Raw genomic sequence first — 24,929 nt, forward strand, 5'->3', positions numbered from 1 at the left:
TAAAAAATATATTTTGTTTCTTTACAGTTTTATTTTAGGGGATAGTTAAACATTTTGAAAACCACATCATATTCGTGCATTTAGTTAAAAGTATTGCCTTAGGACAGGCGTTGTAGGGTGCTAACACCTTCCCTACACGTAACCGACTCCCGAACCCAGAATCTGGTTTTTCCTAAACCATGCCTTATCATTTTATGGTTTTTTCCGTAGTTTTCCAGTATAAACTATGGTGGCGACTCCAAATCTCTTTTCAAAACCCGTTCCTTTTTTCGGATCGTCGTCCCGTCGCGATTCCGGTTGCGACACCATTGTTTTGGTTTGACTTGGTTATGTTGATAATAAGTTGATGGTTGTTAAGGAAAAGTTTCTATGGGAGAATTAATTTGTGAGTAAGGTTGTTGGACAATATGAACTGAGTATGGATAACTCTTTCGGCCGTGTGATGCGAGAAAGAAATTATCTTTGGCGGTGTGATGCGGGAAGATGATGTTTCCGTGTTGATGACTCTTTCGGCCGTGTAATGCGGGAAAGAAATTCTCTTCGCCCGTGTGATGCAGGAAGATGATGACTCGGTGGTGATGACTCTTTCGGTTGTGTGATGCGGGAAAGAAATTCTCTTCGGCCGTGTGATGCAGGAAGATGATGATTCGGTGGTGATGACTCTTTCGACCGTGTGATGCGGGAAATAAATTCTCTTCGACCGTGTGATGCGGGAAGATGATGATTCGTAGTGATGACTTTTTCGGCCGTGTGATGTGAGAAATAAATTCTCTTTCGGTCGTGTGATGCGGGAAGATGATGGTTTAGTAGTAATGACTCTTCATCCGGGTAATGCGGGAAAAATGTTCTATTTGGTCGTGTGATACGAAAAGAGGATGTCGTGTGACTCGTATTGAATTGGTTATGGCGATTAGGTGTTGTGGTAGTGTAGAGAAAATATACCATTGAGTTGTGATGTTAATGTTATGATGTTATTGTTGTGATGTTAATGTGGTGATGTTAATGTTGTGATGTTAACCTGGTGATGATATATGTTTATGATTTGGTTATTATTGTAGTTAATATGATTATTGTTTATTGTGTGATATGATAATTTTGGTTGCTCACCCTGAAATGTTGTGGTTGTGGTTTCCACCTACGATGATCGTACTTGTACGGGATTAGATGGTATGCAGATAAGACTGGATCGGAGTAGCTGACGAGAGTTGGGATTTAAGTTCGGGGATTTTATTTTCTATTATTGAAAAGTTTTCAGACCTTGTATTTTTATGTATCAGAGATATTCTGAGATTTGCAGACAACATTTATGGTTATGTTTAGCTTCCGCATTTTCTTATCAAATAAAGATTATTATTTTTCATAAATGTTTTATGGAAATATTGTGTTTTGAAAAAAAAAATTACACCGTGACACCTGAAAATTTGGGGTGTTACATATATTAACTTTATATCTAATTTAACCCCATAAAACCAGTTTATAAGATGAGGTTTACACCCACTTATAGATTATAAATTAATCTTATCTTTGTCGATGTGAGACTTCAACCACACCCTTCATGCTAATATATTGTTGTATAAAAGCTGACATAATCATGAACAATATTTCCTAAGGCGTGTAGATTCATTGTCCTTATGGACTTATCCGTGGTGTATTGCGCAAGCCCCCAGGATACAATAGGAACTTCCCAGAATATCTCTAAGGATCTCAGAACTAGCAATGAACTCTATAAAGAGTATAAAGTAAACCCAGAATAATTTTAGAAGAAGAATAGAAGAGAGGAGAATGAGAAAAGACTGATTTTGGATGTATTTTGGAATAGAGAAAGAGTTATCTATTTATAGAGCTAGGGAAAAATAAAATCAATAAAAGACAATAAAAGCAATAAATAATTTGACCTTTGCAGCACTTAAAAATTTGACTGTTGTTAATTAATAAAGTATTAACGTTGCAAAAGTTTACGGACGTTGCACAACTTTCAATTGTAATAAAATAATAATATTTTACAACAATCTCCCACTTATTGCAAAAGAAAGTTGAGAGAAAAGAAAAAAAACTTTTATCTTAGGTCTCATAGGATGTAATGCATCAGAGCTGGTATAGCAAGCTATATGAACCAATCTTAGATTGAGATACTTAACACACATTATAGTTGGTATAGCAAACTATATGAACCAAAGACACGTGATGTGTGTTAGAGATTTATCAATCAGAGTACACCTCCACAATCCTTGTTGTTATTGTTGTGTTGCGCTTACTAGGCCATGCGCGTGGCCGATATTCATGAGTGCCTAGAGATCATGTCAAGATCTCATGCAAGCGGCCCCACTCGACACTCATATAGGTCATTTCATCAAGTGTATGTTGCAAATCATACATCACCCATAAGAGATATGAAAATCATTAAAAACTTTGTTTAAACTAAATTCTTTCACCACATAGAATTTTAGTAACAAAGTTTAGCCTCTCAATAATGTAGTCTTTAGCACTTTCACACACCATAGGAAGGGACATAATTGATTAAAATCAATTTTGTGCTATCAGAACTAACAAGTGACTTGTTTTTACCCATATGAACCTTATTCATGGGATCTCCAATCACAAAGGTTGGGTTACCATCACTTATTTGTTTGCAAGTGGCTTAAGTCTCATTCCCCTTGATGTTTCTAATATCATTTTCTTCCCAAGGGTTTCGTCAGAGGATCTGCTAGATTCCATTCTGACTTCACATAACCAACGGAAATAGTCCACTCTTTAGCAGCTGCTTCACCAAATTGTGTCTCAATTGGATATGTCTATTCTTTCTATTATTCTTGTTTTTAGCTATAGCTATTGCCGATTGGTAATCACAATGTATTGATACCGATGGGATTGGTTTCATTCATAGTGGAATGTTCGCTAAGAAGTTCTTCAACCACTCAGCCTCATTATCAGTCATCTCAAGAGCAACAAACTCTTATTTCATTATTGATCTTGCAATAATTGTTTGTCTGGCTGATCTCCAAGTAATCGCACCACCCCCAAGTGTGAATACATAGCCACTAGTGGATTTTGTCTCATTTGAATCAAAGATCCAATTAACATCACTGTACCCTTCTCGTACAACGGGAAATCCACTATATTCAATGACATAATCCATTGAACCTCTTAAGTATCTTATAAGCTTGGAAAGTGCACCCCAATGTTCTTGATTTGGACATTGAGTGTACCTACTCAGTCTACCTACTGCATAAACAATATCAGGTCTAGAAAAGCTCATCAAGTGCAGTAAGCTCCCAATTATCTGGGCATACTGAGACTAAGATAATGATTCTCCTTTATTTTTCATTAATTTAGAGTTAACATCATAAGGGGTACTCACGAGTTTCAAATCATAATACCCAAACTTCTTAAGAAGTTTGTGTTTTATGACTTAAAACCACTGAGCGTTGTAATTTCAAAACATAAGAGGAATTCACATGTCCTAATCTAGCATGCCATATATCATACGAGTCAGCAATATAAGTAGAAGAACTTGATTCATTAATATTTTCAAAAACATTTAGAATGAAGAGTCCTTTATCACAATATCACTTCCCCACGATAACATTATTTTTTTTGTCATAATGATCTTGTCAGACTCAAATGACACTTTAACCCCCACCTTTCCCAATAGTGCTACAGAGATTAAATTAACTTTGATTGATGGCACATGTAGCACATCACTAAAGGCTAGAGTCTTTCCAGATGTGAGTTTGAGAAGAACTTTTCCTTTTCCCAAAACATGAGTGATCCTAGAATCACCGAGGTAGACATGTTCTTCTCCATCCCCTACACTAGTGTAAAAGGTAAAAGCACTTCTGTTTGCACAGATATGCCTAGTAGCACCAGAGTCTATCACCCACTTGCTCACATTGGTCATCATATTCACTTGAGAAACGACCGCAACAATAATGTCATCTCCTTCGGCTATATTGACCGTATGAGGATTGTCGTTTCTCACTCTACGTCTGCCCTGTGGTGCATGATGGTCCGGCTTCCCACATACGAAGCAATTTCTTTTCTTCTTAAAGGTGGGTTTAGATTAATTGTGACAGGATTTAAGAAAATTATTTTTCTTTTTGTGATCAGGTTTGTATTCGTACCTTTTGGGAGCAGGTTTTACTTGTACCATATTTGCTTTCGCAGATAAAGCTTTGGCCCTTGCAGTAGCAGACTCCTTCCTGTTGGTATCTTCAATTATTATGCGTGTAATGAGTTCTGGTAGAGACTTCTGTTTGTGACTTTGTTTCAACTGTTGTTTGTAATCTGTCTAGGATGGCGGTAATTTCTTGATCAGAAGTTTTGAAACAAATTCATCCGGTAGCAGAATATTTTCTGCTTTGATATCTTCCAACAACTTGTGGTCCTCACTGATTTGAGTTTTTATGTCCTTGACATAATCACGAACAATATTTTTTGAGGCGCATAGATTCTGTGTCCTTAAGGACTTATTCGCAGTGTATTATGCAAGCCCCCAGGATACAACAGAAACTTCCCAGAATATCTCTAAGAATCTCAGAACTAGCAAGGAACTCTACCAAGAGTATAAAATAAACCCATAATAATTTTAGAAGAAGAATAAAAGAGAGGAGAATGAGAAAAGACTGATTTGGGATGTATTTTGGAATGGAGAAAAAGTTCTCTGTTTATAGAACTAGGGAAGAATAAAATCAATAAAAGATAATAAAAACAATAAATAATTTAACCGTTATAACACTTAAAAATTTGACGATTGTTAATTAATAAAATATTAACGTTGCAATTTCAATTACAATAAAATAACATAATCAACAAACAATGAATATTGCTATTTAACCTCGATACCACTCAAAAGAGAAAAACTTCGTTTAAGTCTAATGGATGAAAATGACTATGGGAAGAAATAAGTATAGCCGCGATAACATTAAATACAGGTGGATATCAGCAATTATTATTGCTTAGCAAATTTTATATATATATATATATATATATATATATATATATATATATAGTAGGATTATAATGAGCACAGTTAAATTTGGGGGTGCATGAAGAAGAAAAACGTCGGGTGCAGCCCCTATGAGAAAATGGAATCTAGTTCCGGCCCGATCAAATTCATGGCGTGAGAAATCATTATTGACTGAGAATTAATTTTAATGTGGCAGAAGAGAGGAAGAGAATCGAAGAGGACGAAATGGAACAATAAAGCCATACTCCATTGTAGCCACTGTAAAGTTCTGTTAAGTCTTCAGGTTTTCCCCTCTTCATTCCTACAATTCGTGATATCACTTTTTCTCAATTGCCAGTGCCAATATTAGGCAAAGCAAAGTCGAAACCAAAATCGAAGTAAAATGGGCGCACAGAAGAAAAGCGGCGCTAGGGTTTCCGAGGACCCCGACGAACTGGTGCGGATTCCGTTGCAGGCCATTCTCTTGGCTGATAGTTTCACCACCAAGTTCAGACCTATAACGCTTGAACGCCCCAAAGTAATCTTCCTACTCTCTTTAATCTTCCACGGAAACCTGCATTTTCCGTTTTTTTATTGATTATCTTTCGGTTTTCGTGGTTTTGAAGGTGCTGCTTCCGCTCGTGAATGTTCCGATGATAAATTACACGCTGACTTGGCTCGAATCCGCCGGCGTCGAAGAGGTTTTCGTGTTCTGCTGTTCTCACTCCAAGCAGGTCATTAACTACCTCGAGAAATCCGAGTGGCTATCTCAACCGAGTTTCACGGTGACGACTATAGAATCGCAGAACTCTGTCAGCGCCGGAGATGCTCTCCGCGTAATCTACGAGCGCAATGTGGTACGGATTCTTTTCGATTCTGGTTTTAATTTTTGCAGTCTCCTGTATGGATGCAATAGAAAAAGTATGTTGCAAGTTTTAAAAAAATTGATATTAGAATTGTTGTTAAGCAATGGTTGTTCTTAATTAGGATTGGTTTTCAGCTGTTCTTAATTACGTGCACTTGCAGCTTTTACATTGTGATTTAATCATGAAATGATATGTACGATTAGTTCGTTAAAGTTTAGAATTGTTACCTTGAAAATCATATTTTCCATGATTTTTTTTTATTGACAATGTAACAATATGTTCCCATAGTGCATAAACTCGTTCATAATTTGCATCTTGTACTTTGTTAAATCGTTAACTACTCGTAGTGTACAGTAGATACGGTTATTGTAATTTTAATATTTTGTTCCTTTTTACCACAAACAAGACATTGGAGTTTTAAAGCATAATAACCATCCATGATTATCCTCGTATTTTTTAATTTAAATTTATTTAAAGAAATTTAGGTTAACTATGAAACTTTCTGTATGCCCTTTTTATAAGCCTTACATGTGAGCCACTGCCAGTCTAAAGTAAAATTAATGATTTACTGCATTTTTAAAAAATATTTACTGCTCTTTCCACATCGTGCCAATGCTTGCTGTCTGAGTTGTGACTTTTGAGTATTGTATAGTTACACTTTTGAGTTATTTGTTATGTTGAAGATACAAGGAGACTTTGTCCTTATCAGTGGAGATACTGTGAGCAACATGTCGCTTACTCAGGCACTTCTGGAACATAAAGAAAGGAGGAAGAAAGATAATAATGCAGTAATGACTATGGTCATTAAACGGTCAAAGCCGAATCCAGCTATCCATCAATCTCGACTTGGTACTGATGAACTTTTTATGGCTATTGATCCTAATACCAAACAGCTTGTGTATTATGAGGATAGGGCAGACCAATCAAGAGGGACACTACAGCTTGACAAGTCATTGCTTGTTGATAATCCTTCGCTCTCTCTGCATCATGATAAGCAGGTTGAACTGTTTAGATATTTCTTTTAGTATTCAACTTTACTTCTTGTGAAAAAAGGAATTCCATTGATGGCACTTATTTGTAAAAAAAGCACATTACTAATTCCTGTCCAAATTGTTATTTTAAATTCATTCCGTGAAAAAGTTACTGTTTAGCAACAATTAATTGATTCCACTGATGTTTATCACATGACTGGGTGCCCTGGAATAATCTATTGATTCTCAATCGAACATGTTACCTATCTAAGTTGTTTTTCAGTTGGTTAATAAACTATTTACTGTTGTTATTATATATTTCCTAGTATATTTTGGATCATATCTCTGGCCTGTGACTACCTTTTTAATTTTTTTCAGCTCATTAAGTTAGTAATATCTTATCTGCAGGATTGTTACATTGACATTTGCTCGCCAGAAGTACTTAGTCTATTTACAGACAATTTTGACTACCAACATCTACGGCGTCATTTTGTCAAGGGATTGCTTCTTGATGATGTAATTTCTCTTCTCGGTTTTAAATTTAGATACCTTTTGTTTTGGTACTATGGATCCTGTAATAAGTTTCTGAAGTTCTTTCTTAAATCCTTCTTGGAAGGAAAAACTTATCCTTTCAATATTTTTGTTATTCACTTAACTGGCAGAACACAATCAAATTTTATCTCCTATGACCTTTGATATTCCTTCAGAGGTGTCATGTTGGTGAGTACATATTAAACACAGTGCTTTTTTGTATTGATTATGTGTTTGCATGTGTAGGAGCTTGAATAATATCCTACCTGCACACTTTTCCAACAATTTTTTTGTACATGCATTGGATGCATGAACAATTAACTAGTCTGATAAACTTGTGCATTTCTTGTCTTTGAATCTTTCTGTATCCAAGCTCATCATTCTGTTCATCTATAATAAATATTCTTTATTATTCTCTGTACTGCATGTAAAAATTGACCTTATGTTTCGTTCAGATAATGGGGTACAAAATTTTTGTTCATGAAATCCACTCAGACTATGCTGCAAGGATTGATAATTTCCGAAGTTATGATACTGTCAGCAAGGATATAATTCATCGATGGACTTATCCACTGGTGCCAGATGTAATGAATTTTGGCCATACTGCGACTAAACTTGAACGACAAGGAATGTACCGTGCTTTAGGTATGGCTGGAATTTTTTGTCAGTTAGGTGTGCTTGTTAGCTGTGCATAATATTACATGATAATATGATGTATATTTGGTCCAGTTTCAACTTTCAATCAATGATTATGTTTGACTGTTTGCTCAATATTGCTCATTCACTTGCTCTACTTTTTGTTGTGTCAAAACTATTTTTTACAAATTTTATCTATTTTAATACATTGTTCTGTTTTGACAATTTTCTCTCCTTTCAGAAATATCACAATCGCAGTCTGCTGTTATTGGCCCTTTCACTGTCATTGGATCTGGCACCAAAATTGGGAATAACAGTAAAATTTTGAATTCCGTTATTGGCGAAGGATGTAAAATTGGGTCAAATGTTATCATAGAGGGATGCTATATATGGGATAACATCATCATAGAAGATGGCTGTAAACTCCAGCATGCAATTGTATGTGATGGAGTGATTATAAAGTCAGGGGCTGTTCTGGAACCTGGTGTTATTTTGTCTTTTAAGGTTTGTATCCTTCTACTATCTATACCATGCTTGTAGCCATCATTTCTTACTTTCAAAACGATTTTTGTATTTCACCACAATAGTTATGTTGTCATTAAATCTGAGCATCATGTACCAAAACTTGGTTTATCAAGGCGCATCGTTTTTTTTTTATTATGTAAGGTCTTGGATTCAATTTTTTTTTTTAATGAAGGAAATAGGCTAATTTGCACAGGGAATTTATCTCCTTTAAGTGGGCCCACCAGACTCAGATTACTTGAGCCGAAAGTGGCTTCCAGAAATAGAGGGTTTCAAACCAAAAGAAAGGCTTGAGAACAATTGAAGTGTTTAGTCTTTAAATTTTTTTCTTAGCCTGTGTGCACAGATAAGTGTTTAGTTATATAATTCAAATTCGAATAAATAAATATCTTTACGTATATACATTATATTTTGGATTTACAATCAACAGTTTAATTGTGATATAAGATTTTTTAAACTATTTATGATTTCTTTTTAAAATGCCAGTTGAAATTCAAGAGGTAAAGGAGAGTAAATTTGCTATAGGAGGGGAATTTTTCTTATTTTTTTCTTGTGCTCTCTATAGATATGAATCTAACAATTTACTTTCATTTTCTTGATCGAGATTATGGTCTAATAGAAGTTCAATTAGCTTCTTGTTTATTTATTTCAATTAGTCACTCTGAGATCGAAATATATTGACTTTGTCTTTTGTCAATAATGTACTGTGCATACAGCTTTTGATGTAACAACCAATTTTATGCTTCCAGGTTGTAGTTGGGCCAGAGTTTGTTGTTCCTGCGTATTCACAAGTATCTCTTTTTCAGCAGCCAATTGAGGAGGACAGTGACGAGGAGCTTGAATATGCTGATAGTACTAGTGGTATTGTTGAATTTTTGTGAAACTTTGAACTGTGCCGTGGTGATATATGCTGATTCTTTATTCTCCTTATATTAAATTAAATAATTAGAATTGCAAAATGTCATATTGATAGCAAGTTAAATATTACCTGGAGTTAACAAAACCAAAGTGACAATTTTTAGGTTCTAAAACTAAAATTATTTGCACTGGTAACTTCGCATGCCTTATTTCAAGTTTGTTCCATTTAATGCTTCAAACAGGTATTTTGAGCCTGTTTAGCTGCTAAAGTTTAAGATACGAGTTGATTTATTGATTCTGTTAGTCTTTAAAAGAAAATTCAATTTAATATAAATAATTAGTTTGATTGGAATGTGCTTCTTTGATATCTTTCTACCTATGAATTTATTTCTTGTAGGGGGGGTTTGTATGTGTTTGGATTGAACTGGGATTGATTGTGAGTTAAATCTGTGTTGTTGTTTTTTTGGTTTGATGAGTAAATATATTCAGGTAGTACACTTGGCTCTGTTGGTCACATGGACAAGTGACACTGTTATGCTTTATTGAAAAATAATCAGGAGATATATGCTATATGCATTTTGTTCATATTATTATTTTCATCTATTGAATAATGATTATGTGTTCTCAACAGTTTATTAATAAAAATACATTTTAATAAAGTTGAGGACCTTAGTTGGTAAGAATGCAATTTATTTGTACCTGTTTGCAAACAATGACACAGTTTGTGTTAGTTTGAGTCATAATAATTTGCTTACTAGAATTCTCATAACTTATTTGTCATAAAACATTTTGGTCCGGAGAGAATACTGCAATCAACTATTAGATCGTCCATTCTATATGCTCTTCTAGTTGTAGCTTCTATATTATGTTAAATTATATGCATTTTTTTACTCTTCTTCAGTGCTGTGTATTGATTGATAGAATAAAAGCATAAGCTAAATCTTTCATTACCTTTTGCATGTATGCAGTCATAGGCAGCCAAGTGGATAAATCAGATGTAGAGATTGCTTCCAAAGTATTGGAGACAAATTTTAGTCCGGCTTCTCAGGTTAGTCCGTGTATGGCTTTTGGATATGAATTTTTCACCATTATCTCAGTTGTTTGCATTAACTTGTTCTTGATATGTTCTGAAGAATAAGCTTAGATTCATTAAAAGATTAACAAATTACTATTATTTAACCTGAGTTAAGACCTCACAAACTAGTTTTATAGAATTGAGTTATGTTGAAATCTAAATTATAGAACTTAAATATTTAATGACACCGATTTAATCACCTCTAATTCCAAGTCATGAGTATTTCCCATCAACCAATATCCCTTGAGAAAAAAACTACTTCAATTAATTAGACATTCAAGGAAAAATACATCCACTTAAACGGGGAATGAGTAACTGTCTCATTAACAAAGACTTTACAATAAAGTAAAGGTTTAAAAGAGATTTAACAATTTATACATTTGAAATAGGTCCATATTTCTTATAATTAGGACTATATATGGAGATCCATTTCAGATGTTCTGATTACACGGGGATATTTAGGACTACAAGGATACATGCTCCTACATTAATGTTCCCGGTACTTATCCCCACGTTATTGTTTTGATCCTATAAGTAAAAATTGTAAGCTTCTCTCCCTGAAGGTGAATGCGCAAATTTAATGCATTTTGGTGCTTAGTTGAGCTAATTTAATGCGTCTTGTCCTTGAAGACAACTAACCATGGGGACTAAATTCATTAATTTGCTTGTCTAGGGACTAAAAATGTATATTATTTATGCATAGGGTCAAAACAAGCTAGTAATTTGGGCTGGTGACCTTTCTGTCTCCGCCAATAGTCTTAGATTTAAAATAAAAAGTGAAATTATTTGATTTTCTCTTGTTCTATCTCTTCCTTACCACATTTAATATATCCTTTTACACTAGTTAGTTGCAATAACAAAATAAGTCACTAATATTGATAATAAAAAAATGCAATATCATACTACTTTTTTAAGAGGGAGTACCAAAATGAACCCCAAGATTTGGTTAGGGAATTTATTGTTTCTCATTACACCCTTTTATATTGATCAGCTAGGTGTGGGTGGGGCAGGTCATGTTTGGTCAACATGTGAAGGTGGCCTCGAAGAAGAGTGGAGGCACTCGGTGGCGCCTATTCCTAAAGATAAAATTCAGGAGGCAATCAAAACTATGGAAGATGATATGGAGTTTGCTACGGATGACGTTTTTCTCCCACCTTCTGGAGAACTGAAACCTAATTCTAATGATTCAGATGATGATGATCATGAAGATTCTAGAGATGACTCTTATTACTTTGAGAAAGAGGTTCCAATTTTCACCTTTAAACCTGTGTCAGATGCATTGTGTGGATATCTGATTTTAAAACACTCCATCATTTGCAGGTTGAAGCAACCTTTCTTAGAGCTGTGCATGAAAACATACAAGAAAGCCATTTGATCTTAGAAATCAATTCTTTGAAGTAAGTAATACACGTAAATGTATTAGTAAAAGTTGAATCTAGACCCATACCATTTCATCCGATTCTCACCAAAAAATATAAAGGAATGGGTTCTATTATCAAATTTTGAAGTCCTTTTTTCTGTGTATATTTTTGTAATCATGGTACTGGTACAGATTATTCATTGTTGGGATCAATGACTAATACCGATGGATACATGCACAATGTGTGTATTCTCTTTCCAACATGCTTTATTCCATAACCACAGTGACCTCACCAGGATGCTAACAAAATTTCACTAGTCCTTGTCACATGTGAAAATTTGTATTTCTTTCTTTCTTCATGGATGACATCGAGGTTGTGTTTGGGCAAACTAATTAAGCTCTTATTCAATAAGTTCATGACATGAGAGCTTATATCACATAAAATTACTGAAATGTATATGTAGTCTAACCATGAATAGCAATAACTTAGCCATGAAGGTTAATAGGTTGTTTTTGTGCTATTCTTGAGTGGAAATTTGGAAATGGAGAAGGCAGACAGTGCTATGCTGGGGGAGGAATCAAATGACACCATTAATTGTTATATGTTTTCCACGGGAAATATTGGAATGTCTTCTCTAGACCATCCGACTTCCATCTGCTCTTGTTTAAATATATGAGAATTGTCACTCTTGTTTTCTCTAGAAGGCATAATATCTTCAGCAGTCGTTATCAAACTATTTTTATTCTGCAAGTTTGATATTTTATTATATGTTTTACACTTTAAACATGCGTTCTCTGGGTCTTAAGTTGTAGTAACACTGGCTTTATTTATGTGGTAGGTTGTCATACAATAAAGAAACTTCTGACTGTGCTGGAGCATTATTTTATGCCATGATGAAGTATGCTTTAGACATCCCCCATAGTTCATCTGGTGAGCTTTTCCCCTTTTCAACTGTTACATAATCTTTTTAATCTTTTCCATCTGTTTCTTTATATAGTATTCCTTTCTTATTAAATTAAATTATAATATCTTGTGGAATTTATTTTAGAATTTGAACATTCTTGTTTCTTGGAAAACAAAGAGCATCTTGATTGTCAGAGAATGCTATTAACAAAATATACAGAATGATTTGGATAAATTAATCAACCGGAGGATTTGTTAAAAATTGAGTCAAATGGAAGTATTGTTTTTAAAAGGGTTAGAGGAAAAATCAATTTACACTAGACTGTTTTCATAGAGTCCATTGGTGTGATGTGATCCATGGAGCTGACTTCTACTGGAGTTTGTTGCACATCTGATTTTACCTTTTTGTCAATTTGTGCAGGAATTGATTGACATATGTTACTCTTTTATAATTCTGTATTTTTGTTTATTATTTGTTAATGGTTGTGTTAGGAAACCACATAACAAGAAATGAATTAAGAGGACAAAATGGTATAAGAAAGGATCATAGATCCTGTTTCATTGAAATAAAGGCCAAAACAGAAGGAATAACCTACTGTCCAGAGCTAGGCTCCTTAAGAGACCAAAACGGTACTCTCCACTCTATATTTCATTCACCCCCCTCCCCTACACACACTGTCCTGACAATATAAAGGTAATAACGAAAAGGTAAATCTTCCTAGGATCCTCCCATTCTCTCTCTCTAACTAATTTTGTCCACCTCAGCCCCTTTTATTTTGTTTTCTCCTGCTATAAACTTGTCCCCACTTCTTTTGCTCTTTTGTTTCTTTGTCCAATATATTGTGTGGCCCAACAGGTATTTGGGCTGTATCAATACCGCCCTCTTGAAAGATAGTCTTGTCCTCAAGACTAAAAGTTGGAAATTGGACCTTCATTGACATTTCATCCTCCCACGTTGCTTCTTCTGTTGTTTTTCCTAGCCACTGCACCAACCATTGGTCAACCCTTTCTCCCCTCTTGAGTATGCATCTAGTAGCCAACACTTTCTGGGGTAACCATACCTCTGATTGGTCCTCTTCTAGCCCTGTGGGCAGTCCTTCTGCTGATTTATACTCCCCAATGGCCTTCTTGAGCAGCGAAACATGAAACACAGGGTGGATTTTTGAATTGGGTGGTAACTGCAACCGATAAGCTACCTCTCCGATCCTTTCAATGACTTCAAAAGGTCCGTAGTACCTTGCACTAAGCTTAGGACTGATGCGCGAAATAACCGAGTGTTGCCTGTGAGGTTTTAGTTTGAGAAACACCATGTCCCCTATCTCAAAACTTCTCTCCTTTCTATGTTTGTTTGCTTGTGCCTTCATACGATCCTGGGAACGCACCAAGTGTCCCTTCAGCTGACGAATAGCTTCATCTCTATCAACTAATTCCCGCTGAACTGCCTCTACTTTCACCTCTCCTCTTACAACTGGAATAATCCTTGGAGGAGGCCTCCCATAAACTGCCTCAAAGGGTGTAGTTCCTATAGATTCATGGTAAGTGGTGTTCAACCACAATTCTGCCCACGGCAGCCAATTAATCCACACCTTCGGTTGATCAGTGATGAAGCAACGTAGGTATGTCTCCAGGCATCGATTGGTCACTTCCGTTTGACCATCGGTTTGTGGATGATACGCTGAACTCATCCTTAACTTAGTCCCCTGTAGCCTGAAAAATTCCCTCCAAAAAGCACTTATGAATGTAGGATCTCTGTCACTTACCACTGATTTAGGTACCCCATGTAAGCGAACTACCTCTCTGATAAAAATCTCAGCGATGCTCTTCGCAGTAAAAGGATGTTTTACTGGAATGAAATGGCTATATTTTGTAAGTCTATCAACAACCACCAACACCGTATCAAATCCCTTGGATTTTGGTAAATTTGTAATAAAATCTAAGCTTATGTCCTCCCACACTTCTTCCGGAATTGGCATGGGTTGTAACAATCCTCCAGGGGCAGCAGTTATATATTTTTGACGTTGACAGGTGTCACATTCTTGAACAAACTTCATGATATCCCCCTTCATCCCTTTCCAATATAAGTTCGCCGTAGCCCGTCTATATGTTCGATAGAAACCAGAATGTCCGGCTTGGGGAGATGCATGCAACTCTTTCAACAATTCAGGAATCCAAGGTGATAGAGATGAAATGACTAACCTGCCTATATACTGTAGTACACCTTGTTGATAGCTGAATCATGTATACTTACCCTCAACTCTTCCCTCTTTCAGTGCTGTAATAATCTCCACCAGCTCCCCATCCTTATGCGCCTCATCAACTATTGCAGGATAATCCATCCAAATTGGCTCTGTCACCAATTTTCTTAAAGCTGCAGCGTCCTTACTCCGCGACAGTGCATCCGCACCTTTGTTCTCACAACCCGGCTTGTACACTATTTCAAAGTTATACCCCAATAGCTTTGCTACCCAATTCTGTTGGCTCCCTGTTGTGATGTGCTGCTGCAATAGTTGTTTGAGGCTTCTCTGATCAGAAAAAACTTTAAATTTTCGCCCCAGTAAATAGGGTCTCCAATGTTGGATGGATAGAACTACAGCCATCAATTCTTTCTCATACGCTGATTTGGACAGATTCTTTGGGCTTAGAGCCTTGCTATAGTAGGCGATTGGTTGCCTGTCCTGCATCAGAATGGCCCCAATCCCAGTACCTGATGCATCACATTCAAGTTCAAATTCCTTCTCAAAGTTGGGCAAACAAAGACATGGAGCAGTTGTTATCAATCTCTTCAACTCATCAAAAGCTTTGTGGGCATTTTCATTCCAACTGAAGTTATCTTTCTTCGTCAATTCAGTTAAGGGGTGCGCCACGTTTCCATAGTTTTTCACAAATTTCCTATAATAACCTGTGAGGCCCAAGAAGCCCCTCACGCCTTTTACATTCTTTGGCACGGGCCAGTCAACCACACTTGTTACCTTCTCAGGATCTACAAAGACTCCTTTCTCTGATATCACATGTCCCAGGTAGTTAACACTACTTCTCCCGAAACTACATTTCTCTTTATTTGCAAATAAAATATTCTCCCTTAACAGCTGTAATACCTTAGTGAAGTTTGTTAGATGCTCTTCCCAATCCTTTCCATATATCAATATGTCATCGAAAAATACCAGGACTCCCTTTCTCAACATCTTCTTAAAAACTTCATTCATTAAAGCTTGAAATGTGGAAGGTGCGTTCATGAGTCCGAAGGGCATTACCAAGTACTCGTAATGTCCCTCATGGGTTCGGAAGGCCGTCTTCTCTATGTCTTGTTCCCTCATCCTGACTTGATGATACCCGGAAGTGAGATCTAGTTTTGAAAAATACTTAGCTCCATGCAATTCGTCCAAGAGCTCTTCAATTACGGGGATTGGGAATTTGTCGGGTACCGTCACTTTGTTCAACGCTCTATAATCTACACACATTCGCCAACGCTTGTTTTTCTTTTTCACCAGGATTACCGGGCTTGAGAACGCACTTTGACTATGCCGAACATGCCCCATTTCCAGCAAGGAACGAACCTGATTTTCTATCTCATTTTTCTGGTGAAACGGATACCGGTAAGGTCTCACGTTAACTGGTGCACTTCCGGGAAGCAAGTTGATGCAGTGCTCCTTTTGGCGTTTTGGAGGTAGACCTTCTGGGTCCTTGAACACATCTTCATATTGACCCATCGTCTGTTTTAATTTTTCCAACAGAGTTTGATTCGTTTCCTCTTCCTTCTTCGCCTCCCCTTCGATTTCGAACTTGCAAAGGTTAGCACTCAAAGATTCACTTTGCTCTGTCCCTCGCAGTACTTTAATTCCTTGGGTCAAATTAAGCTTCATGATTTGTTTCTTCCAATCTACCCGCATTTCTCCCAACGACTCCAACCATGCCATGCCAAGGATAAGATCAATATCCTCAAGTTCGAATAAAAACGCATCCACTACGAACTCCCCTGTCTCAAGAACAATCTTCAACCCCCGACAAACCCCAGCTGTTTCTGTTTGATGCCCATCTCCCATCAAAATACGCATTCTCCGCGTATTTTGCCACTCCCATTCCATTGCTTTCACTAACCTTCTCGAAATGAAGTTGTGAGACGCTCCGGAATCTATCAAAATGAGAAGAGGTACTCCTTTGATCATCCCTTTTAGTTTCATCGTTCTGGGCGCATCTCGAGTCTCTTTCTCCAGCACGAAGAGACTGATTGCACTACAAACTCCATCGGCTTCCTCCGTTTCGCTCTCGTCGTCACTTTTTTTGGTTCCTTCTTCATCTTCACATTCAATCTGAATCTCATTCTCGGCGACTATGGCCCTTAGTTGTTTAATTGGGCATTGGTGATTTGGCCCATACGGCCCACCACACTTGAAACATAGCCCTCTCTTTTTCCTATCCACCAAATCCTGATAAGATAAGTGATGCACGCCCCTTTCACGTGCTCCCCCTGATCCCTTATCATTTGCACCGCTCTTCCAGTTTGGGCCTGACCCATTACTCCAACCCTTAGACCCATACCCTTTTTGACCCACTCGTCCTATTATGTTGGATCCCGTTTTGTGACCCGAATTGTCCCCTCCTACCTGTGCTTCGTTCCGCCTGTGCCACCCTCTGCTTCGTCCCGACACCTCCAGGTCAACAGCACGCGCAACGTTCATCAAACGTCCTCTGGTTAGAGGGTTTGCGATATGTAAGCTTCGCACCTTCGCTCGGACCTCCTCCCTGAGCCCATGGGTAAAATATGAAAAATATTGTTCATCGTGGAGCTTAGGAATTTGGGCGATCAGGCATTCAAATCGTCCAATATATTCATCCATGTTCCCTGTTTGGTTCAGCGTCGTCAGTTGATCATATACACTTCCTTCCCCCATTCCTCCGTAACGTTCAAGCAACTCCCTCTTCAAATTTTCCCATGACAACACCTCATAATCGTTTAACAATGAATTGAAAAAATGGATTGTCCCTCCTTCCATGCACAAATGAGCCAGATGTACTTTCACCGTCTCGCTGGTCTCCTGGACCTTAAAGTAAATCTCCGCTCTCGAAATCCACCCAGCCGGATCCTCACCCGTGAATGCTGGTAATTCAATCCTTTTTACTGATTGTTGAAACTCTACCAAAGCATCCCCTTCTAGGGCTGTAGAACTCGCTCCACCCTTGGTATTTTCCTTAGTCTCTGTATTTTTGTTTCCCACAGAACCTTCACCCTCTTCATATATTCTCTTTTCAAAACTCCTCGTCATCAACTCTATCATTTTTGTTTGATTTTCTGCAGCTTCTTTTCTCATCTCTTCTAGTGCTGAGTAATTTTGAGTTGCTTGCAGACGCAACTCTTCCATGATTGCTTTCATTCGAATAACTTCTTCTTCTACATACCCAACCCTCTCCTCCATTTTTCCTGAAACCACTGGTTCTCCTTGTTTTCTGCTGTCTGCTCGTGTGTTAACCATTCACCCTCTAATGAAGTTATCCGGCAGGTCGGACCAGAATTGTTAGGAAACCTATGAACAATAAATGAATTAAGAGGACAAAATGGTATAAGAAAGGATCATAGATCCTGTTTCATTGAAATAAAGGCCAAAACAGAAGGAATAACCTACTGTCCAGAGCTAGGCTCCTTAAGAGACCAAAACGGTACTCTCCACTCTATATTTCATTCACCCCCCTCCCCTACACACACTGTCTTGACAATATAAAGGTAATAACGAAAAGGTAAATCTTCCTAGGATCCTCCCATTCTCTCTCTCTAACTAATTTTGTCCACCTCAGCCCCTTTTATTTTGTTTTCTCCTGCTATAAACTTGTCCCCACTTCTTTTGCTCTTTTGTTTCTTTGTCCAATATATTGTGTGGCCCAACAGGTATTTGGGCTGTATCAGGTTGTTTACTGATTTTATTATTGCTTGGGATATTTTTCAGATGGTTTGCTTCAAAATGTTCAAGGTGTATTTACTAAGTGGAAAAAGGCTCTTACATCCTATCTGAATGGCAACGATGAGCAGGTGAATCTGTCAATTCTCTCCCTTTGTTTACGAGATTCATGTTCACTTGTGTAGCAATTATATTAGAATATTTACTGATAATGTTGTCAATACTTTTTCTTTATTTTTCACTGCAAAATTCTATAGAATATATATTTTTATTTTCATGATTTCATCATTCAATTGCCATTTATAAGGCTTCAAGGTATGAATTCTTTTGCAAAATTGTAAAATTAAACATGCAATTCTCTGCTTTTTATTTCTGTATGTAGGCTGAATAACTCTAGCGTTGCTGTCATATTCTCTGACTAATTAAATATCTACACTGGCATGCATGGCACTTTATGTTCTTCACGTAATTTTTAACTTGTTTTGGACTATACAAACTGTTAGTTTTTGTCTGCTGCTAAAGTTAGGATTTTTGTGGCAGTATCAAATAAAATCTCTTATGGATTTGCTGCTGAGCAATCTTTGAGCTTGGTTATTTCATCTTATACTTGCGTTTTGATGGTCTTTAAAACTATTATTACTCGTTGGGTAAAAGAAGTAGAGAAGGCAAAATGATATTTGATTGTGTGAAACCTGTAGTGTAATCAACTTTGAGTTGTCATAAAGGATCTTTATCATTATGAATTACTTTCGTGACTTGTCTAATGTTTTTTTGAATGATAGAATTTTACTGAATTTGTACACCGTGTGGTGCCTTACTGGCTAACTAGCCCTCTGCTAATCTGCTTTGAAATTTTACACCAGATTGAAGTAATTCTTAAATTTGAAGAAATGTGTTTGGAGTCGGCTAAGGAGTTTGCTACATTGTTCACAACGGTATGCTTATTTTCTTTTAGTTAGATTTATTGACGTCTCATTCTGTTTGTGGGAACATCATGCATAGAAGTATAAATGTGGCCATATATCTTTCATAATTATGAAATTGTTTTTTATATCTTTCATAAATTAGGCTAATTAATTGCGATGTTTTAATTTAAATCTGATAGGAAAACTAAAATGGTGAACTCAGATTCAAATAATGTTATATTCTTTTGATCAAATAGAAATTTTTTTAATATCAGTCATAGTAACTTTTGCATTGTTGTTCTGTGTAAAAAGTAAATCAATTAACAATGTTAGGAAACGGATTTTTACGCAGAAACAAGGTTTAAGAAAGTCTCTTGCTCTCATTCTTGTGCATCTGTTTGAATTGAAAGTACTTCTGTGACATTGAGTTTTTGTCATTTTAACTGTGTAGCCTTTTCTTTTTTATGTTGTGACTTAATTGCTGCTTTCAGATTTTGCACCACTTGTATAATGACGATTTTGTAGAAGAAAATGCTATTTTGAGTTGGGAAGATGAGAAGAAAGATGCTGATGAGGCAGATAAAGTTTTTGTTAAGCAAGCCCAAAAGTTCATTCAAGTAAGGAACCATTGTTTGTTTTTTCACACTAACAGAACTAGGTTTTATGCTACCTGCGTTTTTGGGTAAGCCATTTAACGTTTCATGTTGTAGTGGCTAAAAGAGGCACCCGAAGAAGACGATGATGACGAGGAATGAGATAGGATTTTTGAGGGTCCTGTCATCTCAGCAGCTTAAAAGGGGCTTCAGTGCATTCATATACGCTTTCAAATGGGTAATTATTGACGAGTTTCTGTGCATATTATGTGGAGGAATTAATCTTAAGAAATATGAAAACCTTAGAAGATCGTATCCCTCGAGTTTCACTTACCTGTTAATTTTTACTCACTCAACAGGTTAAGTGATGAAACTTTCGAAATTGATATTTTGATTCCTTGATCATTCCTGTACTCATGCGGTTGAAAAATACTTAGGCGAACTGTAGTAATTATTAGGACAAATGTAAAAATAAACTCCTCCAATTTTGGGTCATGTATGAATTTAATAATTATGTTGGCTTCACTACATAAGAGAGGTTTAGAAAGAATTAGGTATCATTGTTTACTTCATCACGAAACTCTACACCCTATTCGTTATTTCGTGTTAATTGAGTAATTTTCGGTTTCAAATTGTAATTCTTTGATTAACATTTGGTATCATTATAAAATAATTTTACACTGATTTATTTACATTATGGACTACTAGTGGAGGACATAGATAGTGTCCACTTTTTATAGACATCAAAGTAAAAGTACACTCGACGAGACACTCTTCGTGAAAAATGTATAACTTAAATTCATTTATACATACGCCTACATTTCATAGTTATGGACTATTTATCAAATTAATGGCTTCAATTGTTACAAAAATTCAAGCAGAAAAGTGTAAACAATCTTTGATAAAAAAAACTCAGAAAATTATTTTAGTTTTGTTTTTTATTTTCAGAGTAAAGATTTTTGTTAGAGCCAACTATTATATTTATACTTATATGTCAAATATGATTTTATTATATACATCACAAAGTGATTCTCATAAACAAAATTTTTATCTTTGTATATTGTGCAAATTATACACGATAATTTTGCAAATTTCTATAATAGTTTCACTTACAATTATTCTTTTGGCGAAATTATTTATTGGGTTGCTATAGGTATATATTTCATCAATTTTATCTTTAAATTGTTATAGAACTTAACCATTTCTTTCCATTTTCAAATTAGCGTCAATTGGGTACTATCTATAGATTGGCACGAACAATGTTATGCAATAGGGATTAAATTGATGTTAATTTAAATATCTAAGAAGTTATAGAATCTTTTAACAAGAAAAGGATTGAATTGAATATACTATATAAATATAGGGTTAAATTGAATAAATTATACAAATACATGGAACAAAGACTCCATAAATGATATAATTAAATGTTTATTAAAATATTTGCATTACCTTATGTGGTGAAAATAATATTTTGAGGGTGTAAGTGAATCTCCAAGTTAGTTGTATATTTTTTTATTACTAGGAATATTAAATAAACACCTAACACATTTTTATGATTTGTGGCTTTGAAATCACAAAAAAAGTGAGTTTTATGTCATCCTCAAAATTTACTTGAATTAAGGCTCTAAATATGTTACCCGAATAAGATTTGAAAAAGTAATATTGGCGGTCATCATGTTGTTTGTTAAGTCTTATAAACAATAAAAATAAGGAAGAAACATGTTTTAAAAAAATATATAAATTCCTTTTTTAGTTACTATAATTTATTCTTGATTGATTTAGTATACTATTAGAAGCTTAAATTAATTAATTTAGCATTAATATAATTCCTTGAATTTTATATTGTTTGCGCAATTAATCGAATTGATCAAATTTATACTAATTTAAAAATTAAAGTTTGGTCTCCAAGCATTTTTGAAAGAAAATGAAATGTAATTTTTATTTATTCTTATTATAGAAGATGGAATTCTGTGGGAGGAAGCGACATAACATATCCCAGACATGAGAAGTAGCTACCAGTAGTGGCTTCATAATACAATCCCAAAGAACAACCATCACACAGAGTCTCCATCAGAAACCTGGGCCTGGGCCCGAGCCCCAAGGCCCAGGAGGAGGTGGTCTACCAAACATTGGGCTATGAAAACTAGTTTGGATGAGTAGAGTGAGGAAGAAAAGAAGAAGAGAAAGATTTGTATTAATTTAGTGGTGGTAGATAATGAAAGCATGTTAGATATGCAACCGCAGATAGTAGAGGAAGCCCCTGGTGGTGGACTCCACGGTGGAGGCATCTCTCTTCTCAGTTTCTTTCTTCACTTCATTTATATGCATGACTAATGATTTTATGATACACTTAAATTTCTTTTCGTTTATTTGAATTATCTTGACTTACTTTTTACTTTTTCTTTTTAAAACAATATAAAAGTTTACATTTTTATTATTATTTTATCATTGTACTCTTTTTTTTAAACAATATAAAAATTTATATTTTTATTATTATTTTATCATTGTACTGTCAAATGATAGTGAAAGTATGATTATGTTACTTTCATATGCATATAAGAATTTTGGTTACAGCATGAGTGAGACTAGCAAGTTAAATATTTGTTGGGAGACACGTTTCAACTGTCCTTCGTCTTTCGTAACTACAACCTTCAACTGAAAGAACAACTCTCAACTATTTTATAATTATAGTTTTTTTCTATATTTTTAAAAATAGTACTTCAGATTTAGGTTACTTTAGATGATAGTTTTTTTAAGGTAGGTTAAAATGAATTTTTGTCAATGAAAAATGAAATAAAAATTGAAATCAATTATGATAAATATTTAAGTTGACAATCTTTATTTAATACAAAAAATTAATATTTTAAATGAACTGGTACAATAAAATCATTCATGAGAGTTTTTCTCACAAATTGATTTCCTAATTTGTGTTTAAGCTTTTCATTATAATTCTTATTTGGCAATTATCTGATTTGTTGTGGTAAATGATTGAACATCTTTTTTATGTTGTTATCATATTTATTTTTTGTTATTGTTTTTGTATTGGTCGTTGATATGAGTGTAGGAATGATTGTGGATGGCATAAGGGCAGTGATGTAATGGAATCTTGTTGAGATGCGAAATCCTGAAATAGGTCGTGAGAATGATTTATAAATTCAAATAAATGAGAAGGTTGAAAATGATAATAATTGATGTGTTATTGTTAATGTTGATGGTTATTGTTGTGGTGTATGGTGAAGAAGAAAACATACATGTTAAATCAATATATTGTAAAAATATTGAAATAAAGTATAATATATTAAACTTATTTCACTATCACTACAGGATATTTGTAATATGTATCGTGTAACGTCTTGAAACATTTAATATATCTTAATCACAATTTTCATGAAATTTATTTTCTTGAATTAATTCGTTATGTAAGATGGCAAAAAAATTTGCGCTTACAAATATTCGCGGATAAAATTCGTGACGGATAAAATTTATGACGGATAATTAGTACCTGCGGATATTTACTATCAGCAAATATATTTTTAATATCCACTTATAAATGCGTTGAGTATGAATACTATACTACCCGACCCCTGGTACATGTTACTCCTACAAAATTAAAATTACATTTTTATCCTTAGATTTAAATTAGGTTTTATTCTTTTATATTATTAGGAATTATTACAAATTTGAAGCTGCATTTGTAAACTTGTAAACTTTTCAGTAATTGAATCTTATAAAATTGCACTCATAATGATAATTGGATCTCCTAAAGCCTAATAGTTTTTTATTCTTAAGTTGCAAAGCTGGCTTTTATTAAATTTGGCCTGACTCTTCGTTTTCCAACCTTTTTTTTCTTTTCCTTTCAATTATTTATATTTTTTTAAAATATTCACAGATTGAAAATTGGTATCGAATAGGTATCTTGCGGATTGAAAAATATCCGTCAATTTTTTTATGCGAGTATCAACAACGACATTAAGTCCATGCTGACGTGGTCGTATTTTTTCTCTTCATTTAACCCAATATCTTATTTTTAAAACCGGATAATAAACAAAAATTTAACATAAAGACGAAGTAAATATTTAAGCCTAATTATAACTTTCATAAAGTCATAACTTTAATTTTAGTGTAACTAAATTCTTCACCCTTATACTAAATAACTTCTCACACTAAAATAGTTAAATAAAAAAAAAGTTGTCATTTTTGGATCAAATTTTTTTCATAGTAAACATTCCCAATATTTTTTCTTTTTAAAAAATATACACTTAAAAATTCAAAATAAAATATTGCAATATTTACAATTTAATTAGAACATCAATAACCTAGTGGTTTGAAAATTGGTCAAATGGTTAAATAATCGGTGAGCTAATATAATTCGTTAAAATTTAGTCGTAATGCATAAACGATTTATTTAACTTATTTAAAAAACTTATCGTGGATAATTATAATGAGAAAAATAAAAAATCGATTTGAGAAGGATAATATTTGATGTGATATTTAAGACTTGCAATATGTATTATTAAATATTATATAAAAAGTCAGCGTGAAACATTAAGATTTAGAATGCATATTATGAAGCTATGGTTTATATTTTTAACTCTTATATTATATTTATACATGTTCAGCTATGATTTGAATGTTGGTTCAGTTCTATAATTATTGATAAATACATCCATATTTTATTTAATAATATTACGTATCCTTTATTGTTATGCAGATGTGATTTGAAAGATGATTAAACATAAAAGAACACATTCATTATAAATAAGATCAAAACAAATGAATTAAACTACCTTTTTCTCAATAAAGAGGTAAGAACAATATTTGTGAGTTCTTATAAATATCTCCATATTAGTATCCAATTTTTGTATAAAAAAAATG

The 24,929-nt window shown here is 34.7% G+C and overlaps 1 protein-coding gene across 2 annotated transcripts; it reads left to right on the forward strand.

The window, feature by feature from the left end:
• Nucleotides 1-5,051: 5,051 nt before the first annotated feature.
• Nucleotides 5,052-20,626, forward strand: LOC124825770 (Trimeric LpxA-like enzyme). Of its 2 annotated transcripts, none has more exons than XR_015786821.1 (16): nucleotides 5,052-5,483; nucleotides 5,572-5,802; nucleotides 6,495-6,809; nucleotides 7,191-7,298; nucleotides 7,769-7,958; nucleotides 8,191-8,453; nucleotides 9,221-9,332; nucleotides 10,298-10,377; nucleotides 11,396-11,647; nucleotides 11,725-11,801; nucleotides 12,604-12,695; nucleotides 18,605-18,687; nucleotides 19,420-19,491; nucleotides 19,953-20,078; nucleotides 20,172-20,292; nucleotides 20,414-20,626. XR_015786821.1 is itself a non-coding variant. In XM_088116030.1 (16 exons), the coding sequence occupies exons 2-16, from the start codon at nucleotides 5,349-5,351 to the stop codon at nucleotides 20,214-20,216; spliced, it is 2,181 nt and encodes a 726-aa protein (XP_087972156.1). In that variant the 5' UTR covers nucleotides 5,053-5,226; nucleotides 5,304-5,348; the 3' UTR covers nucleotides 20,217-20,626. The 2 variants fall into 2 exon arrangements, 1 of the variants encoding a protein (XP_087972156.1); XM_088116030.1 differs by having other exon boundaries at nucleotides 5,053-5,226; nucleotides 5,304-5,483; nucleotides 20,172-20,626.
• The last annotated feature ends 4,303 nt before the right edge of the window (nucleotides 20,627-24,929 follow it).

The sequence above is a fragment of the Vigna umbellata genome, chromosome 5 (genome assembly GCF_029865625.1).
Source record: "Vigna umbellata cultivar VRB3 chromosome 5, Vumbellata_1.0, whole genome shotgun sequence".
Lineage (NCBI taxonomy): Eukaryota > Viridiplantae > Streptophyta > Magnoliopsida > Fabales > Fabaceae > Vigna > Vigna umbellata.

What these genes read in the sequence shown, in the direction of transcription:
- LOC124825770 (XM_088116030.1), top strand. Translation starts at nt 5,349, where the DNA reads ATGGGCGCACAGAAGAAAAGCGGCGCTAGGGTTTCCGAGGACCCCGAC. An exon ending in AGGGATTGCTTCTTGATGAT is followed by an intron (nt 7,299 to 7,768) that starts GTAATTTCTCTT and finishes TGTTTCGTTCAG; the next exon opens with ATAATGGGGTACAAAATTTT. An exon ending in TTGCTACATTGTTCACAACG is followed by an intron (nt 19,492 to 19,952) that starts GTATGCTTATTT and finishes TGCTGCTTTCAG; the next exon opens with ATTTTGCACCACTTGTATAA.